This window comes from Pecten maximus, chromosome 10 (assembly GCF_902652985.1).
Source record: "Pecten maximus chromosome 10, xPecMax1.1, whole genome shotgun sequence".
NCBI lineage: Eukaryota > Metazoa > Mollusca > Bivalvia > Pectinida > Pectinidae > Pecten > Pecten maximus.
The window spans coordinates 18,325,661-18,345,782 of NC_047024.1; the positions used below are offsets into that span (position 1 = coordinate 18,325,661).

The 20,122-nt window shown below is 33.7% G+C and overlaps 1 protein-coding gene across 2 annotated transcripts; it reads right to left on the minus strand.

Moving 5' to 3' along the window:
- Window positions 1–402: 402 nt before the first annotated feature.
- On the minus strand, window positions 403–11,547 carry LOC117336433 (NXPE family member 3-like). Of its 2 annotated transcripts, none has more exons than XM_033896946.1 (5): window positions 11,291–11,547; window positions 10,897–11,041; window positions 6,854–7,642; window positions 3,720–3,766; window positions 403–1,935 (listed from the first exon to the last, which is right to left on the minus strand). In XM_033896946.1, the coding sequence occupies exons 2-5, from the start codon at window positions 10,920–10,922 to the stop codon at window positions 1,145–1,147; spliced, it is 1,653 nt and encodes a 550-aa protein (XP_033752837.1). In that variant the 5' UTR covers window positions 10,923–11,041; window positions 11,291–11,547; the 3' UTR covers window positions 403–1,144. The 2 variants fall into 2 exon arrangements, with proteins under 2 accessions (XP_033752837.1, XP_033752836.1); XM_033896945.1 differs by having other exon boundaries at window positions 10,893–11,041; window positions 11,291–11,546.
- Window positions 11,548–20,122: the final 8,575 nt, after the last annotated feature.

Here is a 20,122-nt window from a genome sequence, read left to right on the forward strand (position 1 = left end):
TATACTTAGTATATGATTTGATATTATGCGTGTAAAACAATTCATTTTGGTTTTAAGGTTTTGTATGATAGATATGACAAAGATTATCAGAATACGACCAATAGCACCATTTAAAGTCAAAATGTATTTTTGACCGGGGTGATCTCCCTCTTGGTCGTCACACAGGACGCTTTCCTGTCTGTCGCTCGCCGAATCTACACGTTTTTTCTTTACATCAATAACCCTCCTGCCACGCCCCTAGTACATACCTTGTTTATATACATATGTACAGTGTAGTTACTTATTCTGTTATATTATTAGAAGGCCGTGACTCGATGGACTTAAAAATAAATGCTATTAACATATATTGTTAAGTACATTTTGAACGTACGATATAATTATGACAAACAATAAACTCAATAATTAAAAACTAAATTTAATAACAAAAACAGTCCCGCAACAAACTCTTTTAAACCAATACTGTCCATAAGATAATTAAATTAATTCAATTTAAACATAAAGGATGCCATGTTATTCATATATTTCATGAGAACCAGCAAGTGTATCCATATATTTTCACAACATTTAAAACTCGGAAATTTTACATCAGCATTATGCATTTTTCTTCACATTTGCGTATTGGTTTTTTTTTTTTTTTTTTTTTTTTTTTACTTTGTTGAATTATAGTTATTTTATATCGGTATATTAGGAATAGCTTTAAAAGCATGATAGCAACAAGTTTCTTCGATGGAGTTTTCTCAGTTTCGAAATCGTTGGTTTATTGATAGGATTTAAGACGAAGACAACCAGTAACAATATCGAGACAGTAAAAATGTTTGAATCAAACATGTCAATGACTAGGACGACCTCAAATAAACGTCTTAATGACTAAGATGCATCATGCAACAACAATTACTGAAAATAAACTAAGATCACTACAAACAAGCGTTTCAATGACCAGGATAACTTAAACTAAACTATCATCATCTAGTTTTATATGACTACTATTGTAGCGAAGCGTTTCAATTACTAGAATAACTTAAACTAAAATATATACAGTCCTCATCTAGTTTTATGACTAATTTATTGAAGCGTTTCAATTACAAGGATAACTTAAGCTAAACTATCGCTATCTAGTTATATGACTACTATTTTAGCAAGGGTTTCAATGACTTGGACATAAATACGACATAAGAACTTGGGTCAAATCCATCTGGACTTCTTCTGAAGGATGGACGTCGATATTTTCCGACCCCGCAGTCATATCCCACCAGTCGAGATAAACGAGTTTGTCGTGAAGTCCCTTTAATTCGTCATACCAAATTTGGCTGTAACATCTGCGGATATAATCCAGCGGTTCTATGACGCTTTTGTAGGTAATTGAATGTGGTCCCTGGATAAACACAACTGTATCTGGGGCCCTCTTCCAGAGCCTTAATAAAGCTTCGCGGGCGTCTCTAACCATAGCTTTGTATACCTCCAGTGTCGCTTTGGCTAGATGGTAGTAAAAGTGAATGACCACCACTATCGGACGGTCATTGCTTATTTCGTCCAGCCAGCTACCTACTGACCGCATGGTATCAAGACCTTGGAAATCCTTAACAAACAAGGGCGCGTTATGCGGCGCCCACATCAATTCTAAGTTTAAATCTGTGTTCTCAGCCTCGAGGAGTTCGTGCCAGTGATCTCCCTTTGTATATTTTGTTGTTTTGTACTCTGAACTTGACAAGGTGGCAAGTTGTATGAATGTCCCCCTACTATTAGAATCTCCTAACACAACAAATCGTTTATTCTTAAAACATGACGAATAACTTCCGGAGCGGAACTTTGGTGTACAATGTAGACTGATCCACTGGTTATGGAGGTAGTACCCAGCCGGTGTCGAATCTTCCCACGTGTCCACTCGCGCGCGATCATAGCACGTGATGGGTGGGGATTGAAGGCTAGACACCGAACCTGGAAATAAAAACAAATATTTTTTTTATTAAATTTTCTTCACTGCTGGCGGAACTGCCATACATCTACAAGATAAAATATTGAATTGCGAACAATACAAATTTTGAAAGTAAAAAAAAATACAGAAAACAAAAGATCCAAGAAAGAACTTGGCGCCAACCACTGAATGGACTTTGATGGTTCTATGTAAGACTGATCTTTTCTCTCTACCTTCGCCTTAACTATCTGATATCAAGAAATGAAACCAAAGGCATGTCTAAGAAGAAATTTCTGAGAAAAAGCGATAAAATTCACCTGAAAAATCCAAGATGGCCGCCTGTCGGCCGGTTTATTTTCCCGATCAGACTCAGAATTTCATTAGGGACTGAGGAAAACCTACACATTATGACGCTTAAAAAATCTCCCTTCGGTACTGCTCAAAAAAGCAAAAAACAAAAACAAAACGAAAACGATAAAGAAAGTTTAACTGTTAAAATCAAAGATTGCTGTCTGTCGGACATTTTTTTCCTGATCAAATTAAAAATCAAACGAGCACAACTATGGATCAAGGCAATCCTAATGTGAAGTTTGAAAAATATCCCTCCACTACTTTTCTAGAAATAGCTACAACAAGGATTATTTACGGACGGACGATGGACGGACGACGGCCGGACGACGGCCGGACTACGGACGGACCACGGACCCAGGGCGATTTGAATAGTAGAACATATTTTAGAATTTCCTTAAAAGCCAAAAAAAAATCTATCAATGTAAATCAGCTTTAAATCAACTGGATATTAAGGTCAATAGTAGCTCCGACCGAGAACAAAAGGAAATTGATAGGACACAGACAATGGACTTCCAAAGAATGCACGATTTCGCATAGTATACATATATGTCACCTGTCATTATGGCCTCAATCTTTACTATATAATTATACAGGTCAGTTCTGACCAAGGCCAGAGTGGACAGAGTGGACACCCATTAAGTCATGATCGACAATAAAACCACATCGTTGAACATCAGACAAGGTCAACAACCATTAAATTTCCTTAGTGCAGATTGGTAGAAGACAAGGGGAGATATTTTTTCTAAGACCAATTTGGTCTGACTATGTGCTTCAAATACGGAATTAATCCTATGGGTCTTCAACTTCAACTTCACCTGATATTCAAAATTACTCACATTTGGTTTTTCAGCTTCTATTGAATACAATTTACATTCAGATATACACAAACAGGTTTTGCATTTTAATTTCTATTAAACGATCAATTTATATTCAATATAGACATACTTTGGGGACCAGAGTTGACATTAGATAAATGAGAAACTTGACATGATGACATGACGTCATAATCAAAGTTATCAAACATGTAGAACAATTTAATACTTTACCAGCTATGTATAATACAATCGTAGTGTGCGATTCAAAATATATGGACTTAATCAAACCGAGGACTTGAAAAAAAACTTTGTTTTGTCTACAGTTTAAAGGAAAATGGCAATTTAAGCATAAAGTCAGTCTAATTATTTGTAAATCTTCAATTTACTGTAAAATAAATTTGAAAAAGTCTCATCTAGTTGATTAGAAAGTATTGATTTCGTATTGATTTCGTATCGATTTCGTATTGATTACGTATTGATTACGTATTGATTTCGTATCGATTTCGTACTGACTACGTATTGATTACGTATCGATTTCGTATTGATTTCGTATTGATTTCGTATTGATTTCGAATTGATTTCGAATTGATTTCGAATTGATTTTGTATTGTTTACGTATCGATTACGTATCGATTACTCACCTTCGTTGACTCTGATCTTTATTGGCGGAAACCGGATATGACGTACACTGCAACATCAAACACATATACGAACTTTAAATAACATGATGATATACTGAGCGTAAAATCGTCACATACAAATATTATTTCTGGAAACATCTTTAGATCACCTAGATATAACATGTTTATAAAGTTATTAAATTGATTGTCAAAATAACAATTCATCTTTCTATGATATTTGTCCTCTCGGGATAAGCACTGATTTCATATTGTATATCATGAGTGATGTTTTGTATCCAATGGGTCTGAATCACCGAATATCGTTTTGTAATATACTCAGGGCAATAATTTATGCAATAATGCAAAATAAACGCGAGCGTGGTTTATAAGTATTTTTGTTTAAGATATTGCATTTTGTTTAGAGTATAGCGAATCTTATTTCATTGACTTCAACCTGAAATATCAAAATAGGAAAATCTAAGAGGATTATTACATGTTTTTTTAACACCGCAAGTCTGTTGCAATATTCGTATCAGCACAACCCCTTCCCCATACTCCCAATCTGATTAAATCTAGATGGTCATTCTCACTACGTCCATGTAACGTAGTGAGAATGACCATCTAGATTTAAATTAGATTGCCATACCACAATCTACATGTTATGTTCTCGTTAAATAACAACAAATGTTTGCCTAAATTCCATTGTTCACAAATGCTCCCATATTAGCATCATCGAGAAGACGAAGAAGAACCCTGTCGCTCAGGATGTTAAAATCTGCTGTTAGCAACAGGGACTTGACACGAATTTCGACCTATTACTTATATATGTATTATAGAAACCATACGTATGCACCGTGAGTTATCAAGTCCCTCTGACATTTTTTGTTTTGTTTTTGTTTTTACAGTTGACCGTGGTTGATTCGTTGAATTACAAGGCACCTATGCCCCATATTCATACATATGGACTCGTCTGTAACTAGCATGGCTAGCTCGGGTCAACACGACATGTCATTGTGATAAGCCGACATCACCATTAGTCGCCTGGGGGATAATATAAACTGCTGTCACTTGCAGACAACGTTGCAACCTGATCTCCTGTCGCTCCTGTCCATTTTCGTCGTATCATATCGGACACCACATACACGTGTGGTTTTTTTTGTCATATCTTGTTTAGTTAGCTGATGAGAATCTGTTTAGTTTAATGCATGTGCTGCAAATATGGATTATATTTCCCGTTTCCCCATGATATTTTGTATGCTCATGATATTAAGAGCGAAAAACTGTACTTTCAGGTTCTTATCAATTTGTACGTGCATCCCAATGGCTTATGTCTGATTGACCAAACAGTTTATTTAAACAGGCAGAGGAATTGAAAATAATATAAATGATTTATTAGCGAAAATAAGAAAAATATACATTGTATATACATTTTGAAGCCATTACATATACGCGAGGAATGGACAAAAATACGCGAGGGATGGACAAAAATATGGGAAATACATGAATTTAATAGTATGATAGAACTGGGTCAAACGGCTGTTTTGTCCTTCTTGCACTCGTCCGTGATGCTAGGGAAAGTGTTGGAAAGAGTCTCAGATGATAAATAATAAAAGGGGAGGTGATTTAAAGTCCCGGAATACGTAGCACTTGGCACGTTTTCGTGTTTCAGAAAGTTTCTGAGAGAAAAAATTCTCTCGATTATGATGAAATGAAGTTATCACTAAAACATATAATTTTGAGTGGTGTCTGTTTTAAACACTTGGAGAGAATATAGAGAGGAATGAAAATAATGACAGTACCACTAAATATCTGAATGTTGCCTCGAAAAAAAAAAACATGGTAATTTGCATCATCGCCATGAACAAAAACAGAAAATACCTCGTGGCAGACCAAAGCTGAGGGGAGGGGAAGTAAAATGAAAAACGGAACTGGAAATAATTCCAGGAAAGTCAAGAATACGAATAGAGGATGAGAGGATAATAGAGGTAAGGATTTTTAAGCGGAAATGACGTTAAAATCGGAAACAGAAAAATGTTAGTTTATGTAACGTGTTACATAGCAACACGATTGTTTAATGGGGGTATGTCAGAGAAAAATGTGTTATTCTAAGCTTTAATTAAAATGTTGTTGTTCAGCATACTTTTCTTGTTTCTTTTATCGTGAAATATTCAGTACGTTAAGTTATCCATGACACTGTATGATAATATGACACAACGGTCGTTATTTGGTCTATTTTAAGAATTCAAGAATTCCGACTTGTAACGGAAACGTCTTAAAGATCCTGAATGTATTACAGGTTGATTAATGGAACAGCTAGCTGTGAGGTTTTCATGGATAACTGATGGAACAGCTACCTGTGAGGGTATCACGGATAACTAATGGAACAGCTACCTGTGCGGTATATTACGAATAACTAATGGAGCAGATACCTGTGAGGGCATCACAGATAATTAATGGAACAGCTACCTGTGAGGGTATCACGGATAACTGATGGAACAGCTACCTGTGATGGTATCACGGATAACTGACAGACATCTACCTGTAAGGGTATCACGGATAACTAATGGAACAGCTACTTGTGAGGGTATTTCGGATAACTGATGGAACAGCTACCTGTGATGGTATCACGGATAACTGATGGAACAGCTACCTGTGATGGTATCACGGATAACTGATGGAACAGCTATGTGTGAGGGTATCACAGATAACTAATGGAACAGCTACTTGTGAGGGTATCACGGATAACTGATGGAACAGCTACCTGTGAGGGTATCACGGATAACTGTTCGAACAGCTACCTGTACGGTTATCCAGTAACCGGTTATATCTTAATGACAGAGGAGGTATTGCTACCATTAAAGGAAGAAATATATACGTAATACTGATTTTCTAGAGGATGAAGGCAAATGATAATCATTAAAAAAAATTATGCTGATTCTGTTACAGATCTGGCTGACCTCACATAGATTTGAAAGTACTTTTTTATTCATAAACGTATACGTATGCCGTTTATGATATAACTAGTCTAGAAGAAAGGTCATGCTCATTTGCCATGAACATCTCAGTTAATTATTCAATAAAATTATCCTAACAAAATTGATATTTTTGTGTGCGTTTTGAACGGAAGTTGAACGTATTGAGAGGTGTATACTTACTCCGACACAAATAACATATCATTAGTCAAGTAGTTTGATTCATCCGTGCACTTGATTTTTTTCATGTCGTTACAATCCACATATTTCGACTTCGGCCTACAACAGAACCACGGAATACCATAATTTATTTCCGTCAAATTGCACCCAGAGTTGTCATAACAGTTTGCTAGTCCGTCAAATAATGGACTACACTTTGAAGCTACTTTATGCTTGCCATCTGAGCTGATGAACTGCGAACTCATTGCATAGAGTAATCCGTGTGTTTCTGTAGTGTTCACAAACAATGTCACGTGTTCCTTTGTGTTACCCAGAGAAACTATAATTTCCGGTGACCCTGCCCAAGGCAAGGTCAGCACTCCAGTATATGTTCCGTTACCATGGTCAATGGTGTAGCCATTGACGTTAGATTTGGTGGACTTCTCCCTTAACCAAATCCTGACGTAGTCTCCCCCTGTCGTCATAGGAGCCCCACTTCTGTCATATAACATTATTTGCACCTTAAGGGTGTCTCCGACACGGAACTGGCGCAATTGGATTTCGATTTTTGAGTTATTTATAGAGAAGTGACGGTCTCCGTCAGACACAGACAGCTTGGTGTATGTTTGATATCGTTGTAAAGCGTTTCTGGGAATGTGAAAACTGGACTCTTTATTTGAATGAGGAATTCGTAAAACATCCGGCACTTTATTGGCATGTTGGAAGGGATGTTGTCCCGTTATATCGAATATTCGTAAACCTCCTACAGTTGTCTCGAATTTGGATATCTCTTCAATGGTTGCGTATTGATACCTGAAAAGATAATGGATTGGAGGCATTAACAAAACGTGTGTGTCGAACATAAAAAGGACGAAACATTCAACATTCCAAATAGAAAGTTTGTGAGGGTTTTGTAAACATTCTTTTGAGAGTAGTGATGACTGATAGGTGATCAGTATATACATTATTGCCAGTTTTGGAATATCTACTTTTCATAAAATACAAATGAATAATCTATTATCAGTAGACTAAATTAAAAAGCTACGATCTCACACAGTAATGTAAATAATGTTAATTAATCTATAAATTACACAAAGACAAAAAAAATACATAATGCTAAGGTTCTTGTCAAAAATTCATCTGAAATATTTACAGTTTAGCGCTCATAGTTAACAAAGGTATATTAATCTCCACGTGAGGTCTATGTGTAAATACATATTTGTTTAGAAGTAGCCGTCGTCAAAAGTATTGTTTTCTTAAGAAGTATTGCCAAGGTTTCATGCCCATACAATCCTGTGTAATGCTTGTATTTTTAACCATAACGTAAAGCTTAAATCCCAAAGTCCTAATTGAAGGATGTGATTTTTATGTTTTTTATTTATTGAAAAGAATAACTGATTATGCGTACGCGTCATTGAAAAATGAACTAAATGCATCATTCCATCATTTGGAGTCCTTCCTGTTTCGCTGCATTATGTGATGAATTGGCAGTGACAGGTTTACCTATATGTAATAAATTTCATTTCCTTCACAGATAAAGATGTATGAAGACAAAATGTAAGTAATATCTCTGATGGTGCATTTCTTTTTGCCAATGTCAAGGATACATTTTATTATAGTCAAACGATTTTACATTGTTTAGCTTAATTTCTCGATAATCCATCTATGTAGAATGTGGAATATGCAAGCAATGAAGTTAACAAAACACCATTGACCATTCATATTATTTCATATCATTTCACATACAGATATTAATTTAAAGCAAAAAGGGAATCCATGGCATATGAAAAAATGAAATTTAAGGACACGTCTAATAGAAACACAAGAAATCATCTGGGCAAAAACCAAAAAAAAAGACCAGAAATTATGAGCAACGTTATGAAATACCATTCTACACAACAAAAGATTGTAATATCCAATGGTTTGTTTCAATACAGAATGAAATAAAAAATTTATATCTTAAATTGACAAGTAAAGCTCAAAATATAAATTCCACTTCTTCAATTACCAGAAAGAAACTAGAACACATTTATTTGAAACTGTGTAAAAAGTAGGATCAGCCTGGCGAAACATTGATGTTTGGTTTATAGAAACAGCGTAATCAGATTTCAAGACCTTTTCATTTTGGATTATTAGCTATTTAGTAAAACATAAAATTCTTGTACATTGAATAAAGAAAGAAAACAGAAAGCACAAAAACCTCTGTGAAATTGCAAGAATGAGTGTTGGGTTTTATTGGTGAAATATGCATAGATTATGCATTCTTGAATTAAAACAAGAAAAAAACCTAGCAGGAGATTACGTCATTGACAGATCATGATCTATCATGACAAAGCATTGTCAACAGTGTTCCTTAATCATTTAACACAGCATTTAAAATCAGGTTCCAGTTAAAGCATTGATTCGTCACAGTTTAATCGAGTAAAACGTCATTATTTAGACATCCGTAACTGGCCTGAAACACGTTTATTTGCCAATAAATAATACCAAAAAAAACACTTAAAAATAAGATAAATGCATGAATTTCCGACTACAAGTCATGCATCAGATTGTTTTTCCCCCTCAATTAGGTTTTTGGTTTATTTTCTTTAACATACTATTAACAGCCTGGGTCATTTAAAGACGTGTCTAGTTTTTGAGGTAGAGGAAAGCCGGAGTACCTGGAGAAAAACCACCGGCCTACGGTCAGTACTAGGCATCTGCCCCACGTAGGTTTCGAATTAGCGACCCAGTGGTGGAGGGCTAGTGATAAAGTGTCGGGACACCTTAACCACTCCATCAGTGATGTTTGTTTCAGGATAAAGAAATTTAGTAGTAAACTGTGGTTATGTTTTTTATTGTAATCACATAACTATCTAGATAGTTAATTCTTCTAAAGAAATCCGACTACTGGACGTCAATCAAGTTAAATTCACCAAAGTTACAAATATATGTAAATTATATATCCAGTTAGTACCGATTGTGTTTAATGGTTTTATTTGATAACATGAATTAAAATAAGATAGTTCTTTAAAAAAAACATAATACTACATGCTATGTTTGACATTTTTGTATTTGAATTTTTGGCCGTTTTTAAACATTTTTGTGTTTATTTTTTGGCCGATAACGTGTGTTGCTTAGATAGTTAAATCTGTGTAGGATTTAATCTGATGTGTTTATTTACGAACACAATATTCGATATGCTGAGATATTCCATCTGCCAAAGAAATAATAAAATTAGTGGAAGAAAGGGGCAATATTAAAAGTTCACTGACAATACTGTCATGTAGGATGGTTTAATTAATGTAGTAAAATGTATAATCAAAAATCGAATGACATTTGTGTGAACTTCACCAATGATATTTCTCGATGAAATGACAGCATGATTGATGTGATGTTAATATCAGGATTACGAGAGTATGTACCACACAAGGAAATGTTTTTGTTTTACTTTACATACCATGTTTTCATTTTCGGACAGTTACACAAGTGTCCATAATATATGCATTTTTCATTCGGTATGACAATTGTCACGTGGGTGTACGACCTGTCATTCTTTGTTTCATGTGCCTTATGTTTTTGTTTAGGTCTGTTAAGCACATGTTAAGCTACGACAGAAGTTTTGTATAGTTTGCATTATTTCTCTAAATCCTTAAATTCATCCTATACATGAAAAATAATATTCCGTCAAGCTTACAAAATGTATATACTAAATATATGTAACATCATAGAGTGTCATGTTTTTTTTTTATATCAGTCTAACAAGCTGACAATACTTAAGAAAATTGTGACGTAGCCACAGGCTATCTGCTGTGTATATCAACGTTTAGTATATCTGTCTGTAAGTACGACATATTAACGACACATTTTTCAAATACTATCATTCATTGTTACAGTTTTGGTAAAACAAACATATAATTGTAAAAATACGTGCTGATATGGAGGCTGTATAACATTCATAATTTTAATATTATCAACCAATAACAGCAATATTTCATCTTTCGTTTTTTTTGTATTTTGTAAATATCAACGGTCAATTTATAAATCAAATGCATATGTAAAAATAAGTAAATCAAGTACTTACATACACCATAAAAGTCCAACCCCACAGCATACCAATATTGCCGATAAGGCTCGTTTATTCCTGAATCTCATCCCCTTTGTTTTAGTAGGTACGGCATCCATGCGGAATAGATGTTAAGTCCACACGTTTTAATCATCACGAATTAAACACTACAATGGTAAAAAAGGAAAAATGTAATTAAAACATCCGTCTTTAAAAGGTCAACAAGTGCAGTTTCTACAGTCATGATTGGAGCTTTGAAAGACCAAGAAAGCTGAACAACAGCATTATTTCCCAGAATAAAATTATTTCTATAAATAGTCACCAATCAGCTTCCAGTACAACGTTATATCGCGAGTATAAACGTGGTGTTAACGTTTTAACCTAAATTTCAAAAGATAAATAAAGAGCTATCTTACCTGATTAGCAGATGTACAATGCCATTGTAACTTGAGTAGGTTCTGACTACCTCTAACTTGCTGTACAGACGAGTGGAGATGATGCGTACGTGCGGACTTCGCCCAGAGTATGTGTCGATTCTGCCGCAGGCGACAATACAATGTAAAGGCAGGGCAGGTTATACGTAATATAGTTGTCATTGTTTGTCACATTATATACGCATGTATGTCATTATCGAAATTAGCTTGATTAGAGTGACAGCCCACACATTGTGTAAAATTATCTTTAAGTATTAGCAAGAATATACCCACTCGACAAATGTAATGTATTTAAAGAGGCATTCCTTCGTTAGAATAAAAATTTAAAAAAAGTATGTCGTCAAAATTAAACTTACTGAAAAAATGTGTTTTATCAAAGTAGTAAAAGTCATAATCTTTATGATATTAAGGCACTTTTAATCTGATGGGAAACCAACATTCTTCCAGTAATAAGTCCTGAAAATTCTTAATTCCAGTCGCAGTATCACTAATTACCGCAAGGCCACGGTATTTATATACGATACGTCTTTTTCCTGTACATTTCGGTGTTTATTTCATTACCTGTAAACATAAACACTCATATAATCATCGTTCGGATAAAGATTTCTCCAATAGAAATAGTGGATATTTATGATGGCTTGAACGAAGGAATGCCCCTTTAACTGATCAGGCATTCATCCATTAGGATATATTATTACGATATATATATGGATTGAATAGATAGCCGTATTTTTTGTTTTACGGAAATATGCAAAGAATACAACATACAGATTTACATTGAGATTGCTAAAAAGGAAACGCGAACAAGACCGGATGTTCCGGAATCGTCATATCACCAAGCATTAAACACGCCTGACTTCTGATCGCATTAGGAAATAGAGAATATTTCAAATGGGATGATGATGTTGATTAAAGACTTCCCAATGATCTTCATCAATGTACATCTCTCAAAAATGTGTTGTTAATTTCTCCGTAAGCAGTCGACATCTGTCAATCAATCGTAATTAAGGAACAAGCCCTTTAATATCGAATTAACACCGGGTAAGGTGATGTTGTTATCTAGAAATGGAAAATTAAAAATGTGGAAATTTGAAATTATCACGCATATCATACAGCCCAGTTGCACGGTAACTCTGTTGGTTATGCTCTAAGTAAAGATCGTGGTAAGCGGCTGATATTGAAGAGTCTGACGTGTTCTTGATTTCAGGATCTGCAGGATATATCCAGCTGAAATGGTCATATGTTTTGTCATTTCAAAATAACACATCGTCAATATATCTATAGGAAAAAATTCGAGAACTTTGCAGGGACTTTGTTACCTGTTCTGATAAGCACTTCACAAATGATTTCATATTCGGTGTATTTTCTATGAGCTTTAGTTGTATGTAATAATTTGTCATTCTAATGCTAGTCATGACCGGAATGACAAGAAATATGCTATCAGATGGCTAGAGGAAATAGATTAGACATCATTAGCGAATTAAACTTCATTTATGTATATAGAAGGTATAACCTCATACACGTTAAAATAAATTGTTGTTGTTTTTGTTGTTGATGCCAATATATGTTGTATCATATACTTTAGGCTATATCGCATTCACTAATTGCTGTCAAGCCAGGTCGTGTGAAAAATGATTTTCAGGTAAGAATGAGGTCTAGCCAGCTAATAACACAGGTAATGCAGATTTTGTGCAGTACGGTAGATGATGAATCGATATAAAACAATACCCTGCCTCGGGCAGGTCACGTGCTGTCTCGCCTGTTAGTTTAAAGATGTGTAAGCTTCGTAAAAAGATTTCGTTCATTTTCATGTCAATATCGAGTCTTTAATATGGACAGAAAGAAAAATAATCGCCAGCGGAATCGGCTAAATTTTGAAATCTGATGAATATAGATGCACTGCAAATGCTTCTTTCAGAGTAGTTTCAGAAGCGGGATCAGTTGTTATATTTTCATTAGGACTGTCAACGTCACTTTTACTTAAATCTCTAGACATTATTTGATAATCTGCTTTGAATTAGCTTTAAAGATAACATTAACGATCATTAATGATTCGCCTATCACATTATTTGTATTAGATCAGGATGTGAAGACTAGAACTCTCAACACGTTATACTAACTAGACTCATCACTGTACAGGTAAGTATACATACAACACTCACCTGAGGGGATGACAGCAACTTACTATTGATCAACTTACTCAGGTATAGTATGCAAATACACTCTTATATATCTAATACTTATTGCAATATGTCATTTTCCGTGTTTTTGGTGGTTTTTTTTAATTTTAACTATAACTAAGTGAAACAAAGGTATCATTTACAGCGAATGAAATTGCCTGCTTGTCAGATTTCGCAAAAATTACATTTATTATTTTCCTTTACTTCACATGTTTTACATAATCATAATGTTTAGCATCAAAATATTTTTAAATTATGAATCCCATCCATGTATATGCATTGATCTAAAATTCAGAACACAAATTCTGAAGGTCATAGTTTGTTTTCAAAAATAATCATATTGTTCATTTGTATTCAGTGGTTCTAAAACTATACAATTTGTGAAAATAAATCATGGTCTTAAATTCACTCAAAAGCCTCTTTTCTGTATTTAAGTATAATATAAGCATTACATAGTCTGCCCTTGGCTAAGGCATCTACACCAAAAATAGGATTCATATCAGAATTTATATTAGCTGAAGCAGTTTGTCACTGAAGAAAATTTTCATTAAGAAGGAGCCTTTCCATCAATGAAACCATTAATTACCACACAAATATAACACGTATTCTTTATACAATTTTAAAAACAGATTCTTTCCGTGGTGGTCTTCGTATCTTCAGCCTTTCTTGACATTTTAGAAGTTGATATACATTTTTCTGTGATTAAAGTACTATTATTTTAAAACTGCAACAAATTCATTAATTACTGATGGATTATCTCTATCAGGTATTTGCATGTATTTGTATTATAGTAATGACAAGCATCAGTCCCTTATTACTCGTAAATATATAGGAGTGATATATTTATATAAAAAAAAACATCGAAATTATCAAATAAACATAATGGAAATTACCAAATAAACATAATTGAAATTATCAAATAAACATAATTGAAATTATCAAATAAACATATAAGCAATACATATTGCATATTCCAACATAGGCATAAATGATGTTTTATTCATTTTAAAAGACGTTTTCCTGAGGCTAGTTTTTTTTAACATATTTACCCTTTTAAACTCTTTCTCGTATACTAATTTAAATGACTTATTCATTATTTAACGTCTTCAGTATATATAATTTCAATGATTTGATCGTTCCCAAATTATAAAGAGAAGGCTTGCATAGGCTTTGCCCGATTTGATTCTGGTGTAGACTATCTTAAATGATCATGTACTGGTAATAAACGTATTTCATCTTATAATTCACAAGAAGTAGCAGCTGTTTCAAGGTATATATAATCGCTTATATTTTTTTTACAAATAAAAGTCTAAGTTGAACAACTTCAATGAAATGAAGTGGCATTACCAACCATTAAAAAGTACTGACTATTGCATATAAACTATATTACGGCGTACGTGCTCATATTTATTGTGTCAGAACAGCAAGTTATATCTTCAGACAGACAGACATCAGTATTTGTCATAAAATGTGTATCAATCAATATCTTATACGGTATATGATAGTGACTTGGCGTTCAAGCACGATTGATTTCAGGGAAATGAGCAAAAACGTTCAGATAGTTTCCTAGAATGACAAGAATCAATGTTTTTTTTATACTGAAATAGTGCATTGGGCGGAACTGAAGAAATATCAACAAAGTGATAATTGCTGTTTCTCACTAACTTGTGAAAAGACCTATTGGACATTTCAAAATCTCTTGAACGGTAACAGATAGAATCATTGTATATATTGTAAAATGTAGGCCACAGTATGAAGATGTTATTGCAAAAACCCAATTCATGACGTCATACCTTAAATATATAAGGCTTTAACTCGAAAATCGCTGATTTTACAGCTTTCTAGCAATGATATTAATTGCCAATATTCTACACATAACTTGTTATTGCAAAAATAGCCTTTTCTTTGAAAAAGTCTGTACGGACATGCTAAGGTATGTCATAAGGATGAATGCTATGACTTCACTTTTTTATGGCGTTTCCGCTAGCACGGTAGGACTTTTTAATACACGTATTTCCTTCGTTTTTTTAATGCCAACATTATCTTTAACTTATGGTTCCCTAATTGAGATTATATTTATTTATGGCAAAAAAAAAATAACATTCACATTGTTGTTGTTTTAAAGTCCCATTCAATTATTCGGATCTATCACTTCGCTGTTCTTCAGTCCAGGAAAGTCACGAATGGGGTTACGAGACATACATGCAAATTGTGAACTTTTTCACCTCAAGGTCATGTATGTTCCTAATTTTGCGTATGTTGCATTGAAAATACCAGGTGTAACTCTATTAAGTTGAAATAGGAGTCCAATATGAATTCAAACTAGGTCAAGATATAACCACTGTCAATAAGACGAGACAAACGCAAACAAATAATGTTGCATTCAATAGCGTATTTGCTCTCACCTCAGTACTTACAAGATGTCCTAAATCCGTTTGTTTACAGCCAAAATAACAACCCCTATTCCCTCAGACAAACAGGTATATTTAATCAACCAATTTGCAGAACTAACCACTTTTTTATAGTTTCTTTCCTCTAATGTGTCGCACTATTAACACTTCTGATAATAACTTCTTAACTCCCCTACAGCTTTTTAACACCAACTGAATAAAGATGTAATTATTGAAATTGAATCAACACATTTTTCTTAAAACAGAAGGGGATAGAAGATAGAAGAGCTAATGTTATTCTTTGTCAAATCAGAAATTCTTGTAGTAATTTAAATTTTGATTTATTCAATGGCCATCTTACACACAATCCATCTTGTGCCTGTTTTTTTAATATTAAACCGTCTCACATTATTTTTTATTTCTTATTTTTATAAGTGTCCAATGTATGACACCATTGGACGTTCTCTATTTAATTATATTAGCAGTTATAGAAATCCTTACCATATTGACACCAAGATTTTTCTTCGAGGCTGTCTGACTATGACCTATTCTATGATGTGCAACTATTTACTGGCGAAACGAGACGTTTTAATCTCTATATGATCTAATCAGCCATGATCTCATCTTTCTTGATTTTGTTTTGTATGATAAAATGTACACTTCACAATGTACCAGTATAGGTTCTTTTCTACTCTGATAACTTTTCTGTAAATTCTATTCTTATAAGGATATTTTGAGAGCCTCTCGTTGAGCATGTTTGTTTGGTACTTTATCTCATCACTTTTGTTATACAACATATATTTTATCAATTTAAGTACATATATAAACTGGCTTTCGTTTTTCAGTTATATTGTAAAAGAAAATTAACAGTATGGACAGCTATGACAAGTGCAATATATGCACATTGACTTTTGGTCAATGTCTTTCAATTTCTGAGTGGCATCTAGTTTATATGATATGTTCATAATAATCAAATAGTTGTAATTATAGTATGTGTGTATGATGTGTGAATGTAAATGTAATTAAGATATACGAATGAGTAATCTCCCTTTGACTGTTATATTTTATAATTTTCCTTTCAATATCTGTAATATACAAATATCAATCTATTACTTTAGCCACCATAGGAGAGAATTTCTATAGACTTTGCCTGCTATTTGATCCTGTTGACTTTGAACATCTTTGTCAATAAAATTTGTTGAACTAAAATGAAGATATACCTTTCATCATTTATGTGACTTTTTCCACGAACAAAACTATTTGAAGTACGAATGTAATTACCATGCATTTCTATTAACGAATGTTCCTTTTTCGTGTGATTCAACAAAATATCACTAATTCTGAGGTATTTCTTTGTAGCTAAGTTTTTCGTTGATCATGAACGGTATATTACATCAGTATCACTATTCTACTCAGTAATGTGTTATTACGGTAGGAATGATTTCGTTTCAAGTATTATTGTCTTCTAGGACATATGGTCATTCGACATTCAGACGTGCTAAATGGACACTCAAACAACAGCTGTGTCAATTTGATAACGCTAAATATCAACAATATCTACATGTCCTTGTTTAAATTTGTATTACAATATATATTATCCTACAAATGCTTTATCTAAACGAAACATACACAGTTTCATCCTATTTCCTTTGCAACCAAACCCATGTTTGAAGAGATGGTGTTCGTTGAATTTGCTCGAATTTTCTCTCTTTCTCAATCACTGTACTTCCTCCTCCTTCACTGTTCTTCAATATGTTATATTAATGCATTACACTGCCGTCACATCGCCGATTGCATGAAGAAAAAGACGGGTTGATGTATGTACTTTGGATCCTTAATGTACATGCTAAATATATTTTATCTATTTGTCTATCTGTCAATAAATGTTGTTTAAACCAGTATGTAGTGCTAAGTTAACGAGGAAAACAGCATGTTGAAATTAACAGACAAAATGCTATATTCACCTTAACATTGAAGATATTCAACAACATTCAGAAGATATCGTGTCAAGCTTTCCAGTTCATCAAAGCTTAACTTCTAGTTTTTGGTGATAAGTTTGAGAAGACGTATGGACAGGTACTTCCCACAATATAAATACTTGAATTTTAATCTGAGGATTTCGACATATTTGACAGATTTATTATATCTGTAAATGATAAAATGTGTTTAAAAAAACGCAACATTGAACACATTTCATGGGATGATCTGTGTATATCATTGCGCGAGGTTGTAGTATTAGTATTCTATTGAAACACTTCTTTGTAACATTCTCCTTAGGAAATATTATATTCAAATAACGAGTGTATTTGTTTGAACGGACGACGCATACTCTTACTCATTTCTTTTGGAAAATGTTTAGTTTAGTTTAACTATTAGATTGATTTGTAGTATATCACTTCACTTTTAGTATCGGCGTATTTCATCATAATGTACTGTCAACCTGTTAAAGAGTGTCGTCTTGACTAAATAAACAAACACTACAGCACAGCAGTTCTTGTTTGTGTGAACCATGGCAAAAAAACTCAGATTTGCTACTCCAGGCTGGGTTGGCTCAATAAATCAATGAAATCTGAATCATTTTCTACCTACAGTGCATAGGATGTTATCCTAACTTTAAGTCTATACAAAACTCATCATACACATTATTCGCGAGAAAAGGCGAAAACTTTCTATCGAACATATGACTACCTCAGAATAAAACAGTTAATAGATATAGGCAAATATAAGAAGTGTGTTTTCGAGATAAGAAAATATATAATCTAGATAACTCTTTTGGAAGAGACACCAGTGGATTTTCGAGTATACCTATGTCATCTGGTATAATCTGAACAAAGGAAGATAACTGCTGTTGTGCTAGCAATCCTAATGACGTAATGGCAGCCCACTTTTGTCAGTAAATTACATTTTCATGTATCTTCTACGTCTATCTAGGTTTTTTCAGGTCCGCTATAAAAAACACTAAACTGAAGAATAGTCTTTCATGCATAAACATTAATAGAAAATAAAAAAATTGTAAGATTTTGCCGGATCAAAACTAAAACACACACTCCGTACGATTTTTATTCTCAAACTATGTTATACTATTTCAAACGTATTCTGATGAGTATGATATATGCAATACCAGGAACGTATTGCGGTTAATCAGACGATGCCAATGGGGTATCAGGACGAATAGATATGTTGTGATCAATTTTAAAATCTGTACAATATCTCTGACTAATATATTATCCTATATGACATTTACCATAGCCTAACTATACACATTCTCAGATCCACACAAATGGAACGTCAGTAACATTTGTGCGTACCTTGTAATTTACTATTTAGTACCAGGGAATGTGGCACTTCAAAAAATCTTCATTTTATGTCGTAACCCTACATTTGTATGTTGCAACGATAGGCAGTCTACTCTTTCACTAGGGTGTAGTACAATGCAAATGCACTATACATATCCCTGTTAATAACGAGCGTTTTGTGAATGGTATTCGCTAAATAAATTAAATACACATTATCTATGAAATCACTGGAAACTACCAACTGTGCAACGCTAGAAGCTTACTCAAATCTTTATCATCAACGTGTTTAAAGATCACCTAAGGATTAATGTGTGGATTTTAATTTGCCTAATGTTAACTTTCTATTTCTAGAGAGTAACACACCTGCTTCTCCTACATTTGGCGTTTACCTGTCCCAGTTGATTCTATATTCAAGTTCTTAGTTTAACTAAGATTGATATTTTAGGAAATTTTGCAACAACGAGCATATTCAAATAATGTGGTAAATATTCAAGACTATTACGACAGGTTTTATTCCCGATATCATCAGGCTACATTGCAAATACCAAATTAGTAGTTTATTTGAGGAATTCTTCTTCTATGGAGACACAATCGGGGAAAACCTGCTGGACAATTTTTTATAACAAATGTTATTCACTTTCCTCAGGAAACCAAATGGAAAGAATCTCTTACTGAAAGACAAGAGTAAAGCATATATTCGGACATCCACACGAACCTGACGTTACATCTGCTATATAGATTAGGAGAAAAACACCCAGCCTATACTTGGAAACTAGCCGAAATGATTAAACTCTCATATCTCCATGTTAAAGAAATACTTGTATGTAAATTGTGGCAGTAACGTAATAGCTCACTTTATTATTCAGTGTTGTTAACTACAGGAAACTAGAGATTCGCTACAAGACAATGTCATCAATGTCCTGGGAAATGGAAAATATGTCATGTTTG